Raw genomic sequence first — 2,187 nt, forward strand, 5'->3', positions numbered from 1 at the left:
AAAACCCCCGCAAATACCGGGGGTTAAAACCCCCGCAAATACCGGGGGTTAAAACCCCCGCAAATACCGGGGGTTAAAACCCCCGCTAATACCGGCGGTATTAATCCCCGCTAATAGTGACGCAGCTTTTCCCCAAAGATTTTCCAAGGGTTTTCCTAATCCGGATAACATACTTTCCGGGGGTTAAAACCCCCACTAAAACCGGCGGTTTTAACCCCCACTAATAGTGACAGCTTTTCCCATAGTTTTTCTAAGGGTTTTCCTAATCCGGGTAACATACTTTCCGGGAGTTAAAACCCCCGCTAATACCAGCGGTTTTAACATTTTTCAAAGCTTTTCCAAGGGTTTTCCTAATCCGGGTGACATACTTTCTGGGGGTTAAAACCCCCGCAAATACCGGGGGTTAAAACCCCCGCTAATACCGGCGGTTTTAATCGCCGCTAATAGTGACGCAGCTTTTCCCCAAAGATTTTCCAAGGGTTTTCCTAATCCGGATAACATACTTTCCGGGGGTTAAAACCCCCGCTAATACCGGGGGTTGAAAGCCCCGCTAATAGTCACACAGTTTTTCAAAGCTTTTCCAAGGGTTTTACTAATCCGGGTAACATACTTTCTGGGTGTTAAAACCCCCGCTAATACCGTGGTTTAAAACCCCCGCTAATACCGGGGTTAAAACCCCCGCTAATACCGGGGGTTAAAATGCCCGCTAATACCGTCAGTTTTAACCCCCGCTAATAGTGACGCAGCTTTTCCCACGATAAAATCACCTACTATAAGATCATCCACGATAAAATCACCCACTATAGGATCACCCACGATAAAGTCACTCATTATAAGATCATGCACAATAAAATCACTCACTATAAGACAACCCACGATAAGATTACCCATAATAAGATTATCCACAATAAAATTACCGACGATCCGTAGAAGGGGGTGGTGGTCGACGTGAGGATCCAACATCTGGTCGAGCTTTGGCAATGGAGAATGGTATCTCCGAAGGAACTCTAACAACGTACTTCGCCTTCCTAGCCTTTTTTACCGTCTTGCCCTTGTCAGGACGTGAAGGCTCCTGTCCTGACATTACTGTAATTTAAAATATATAAATAAATAATAGACAATTAAACGTAAAGTAGACAATTTGTATTTAATAAATGATTTAATATTATATAANTGTGAATCGTAGAAATGTCAAAATACAAGCATTTAATTAATTCAATCGTCTTCATCATCTTCATTGTCATCGTTGTTTGATGCGTCACTATGATCATCATAGTCATCATCATCATCTTCATCATCGTCTTCTTCGTCATCTTCAAGTTCTTCTTCATCGTCNTCTTGTTCTTCATCTTGTTCTTCTCCTTCTTTTTCATGTTCTTGTATTTGTCCTTCTAACTCTTCATCATCACCATCGAAGTCTTGCAATGCAGATACANCTTCAACTTCAATAATTTCATTTCCATGTGTCATTTCATCAACTTGGAAAGGGATATCGTCTTCAACATCATTTGACTCAATGCGACCCCTAGGCTTGGTTTGTATTGCAACACACCAACCACGTTTGTCAATGTTGTGAAATGTTGGATATGGGACATAATAAACTTGTCTAACATTAAGAGCTAGAATGAATGGATCAAATGGTCGGTATCTTGAAGTCATTTGAATTTCTACAATATTATACCTAGGATCCACTTTTGTTCCATTCCTAGATGGATCAAACCATTAACAATAAAAAAGAACTACCCTCTTTGGAGTACTTGAAGTATTATACTCCAGCTCATAAATTTTTTCAATAATACCATAGAAGTCATCATAACCACCCTCAGTAAGGCCCTTAACGAACACCCCACAATTATTTGTCTTTTTTCCTTTCGACCATGCATCGGTGTGGAACTTGTACCCATTTACAAAATACGTGTGCCATTCTTTGACACATCTCATGGGCCAATTTGACAATTCCCGTAGATCTTGAATTAAGGGACTTAATGGCTGGTTATGAACCTACAAAGAAGTGGTGAAGAAAAATTAAGCTACAAGTGTTAACATCAATTGTTTTTAAAATATTCAAAAGGTTATTATATACTTGATCTTTAAACCATTGAGGGAACTGTGAGTGTATTATAGCGGAAGAACTCCCTTCTGGAACTTGCATAGCCACAAGAAATGAGTTGTATAAAATGAACCTAA

The 2,187-nt window shown here is 40.0% G+C and overlaps 1 protein-coding gene across 1 annotated transcript; it reads right to left on the reverse strand.

The window, feature by feature from the left end:
- Window positions 1-958: 958 nt before the first annotated feature.
- LOC106754390 (glutamic acid-rich protein-like) lies at window positions 959-2,169 on the reverse strand. The gene is made up of 2 exons (XM_022777936.1): window positions 2,084-2,169; window positions 959-2,001 (listed from the first exon to the last, which is right to left on the reverse strand). The coding sequence occupies exon 2, from the start codon at window positions 1,657-1,659 to the stop codon at window positions 1,216-1,218; it is 444 nt and encodes a 147-aa protein (XP_022633657.1). The 5' UTR covers window positions 1,660-2,001; window positions 2,084-2,169; the 3' UTR covers window positions 959-1,215.
- Between the last annotated feature and the right edge of the window lie 18 nt (window positions 2,170-2,187).

Source organism: Vigna radiata, unplaced genomic scaffold (assembly GCF_000741045.1).
Source record: "Vigna radiata var. radiata cultivar VC1973A unplaced genomic scaffold, Vradiata_ver6 scaffold_458, whole genome shotgun sequence".
Classification (NCBI taxonomy): domain Eukaryota; kingdom Viridiplantae; phylum Streptophyta; class Magnoliopsida; order Fabales; family Fabaceae; genus Vigna; species Vigna radiata.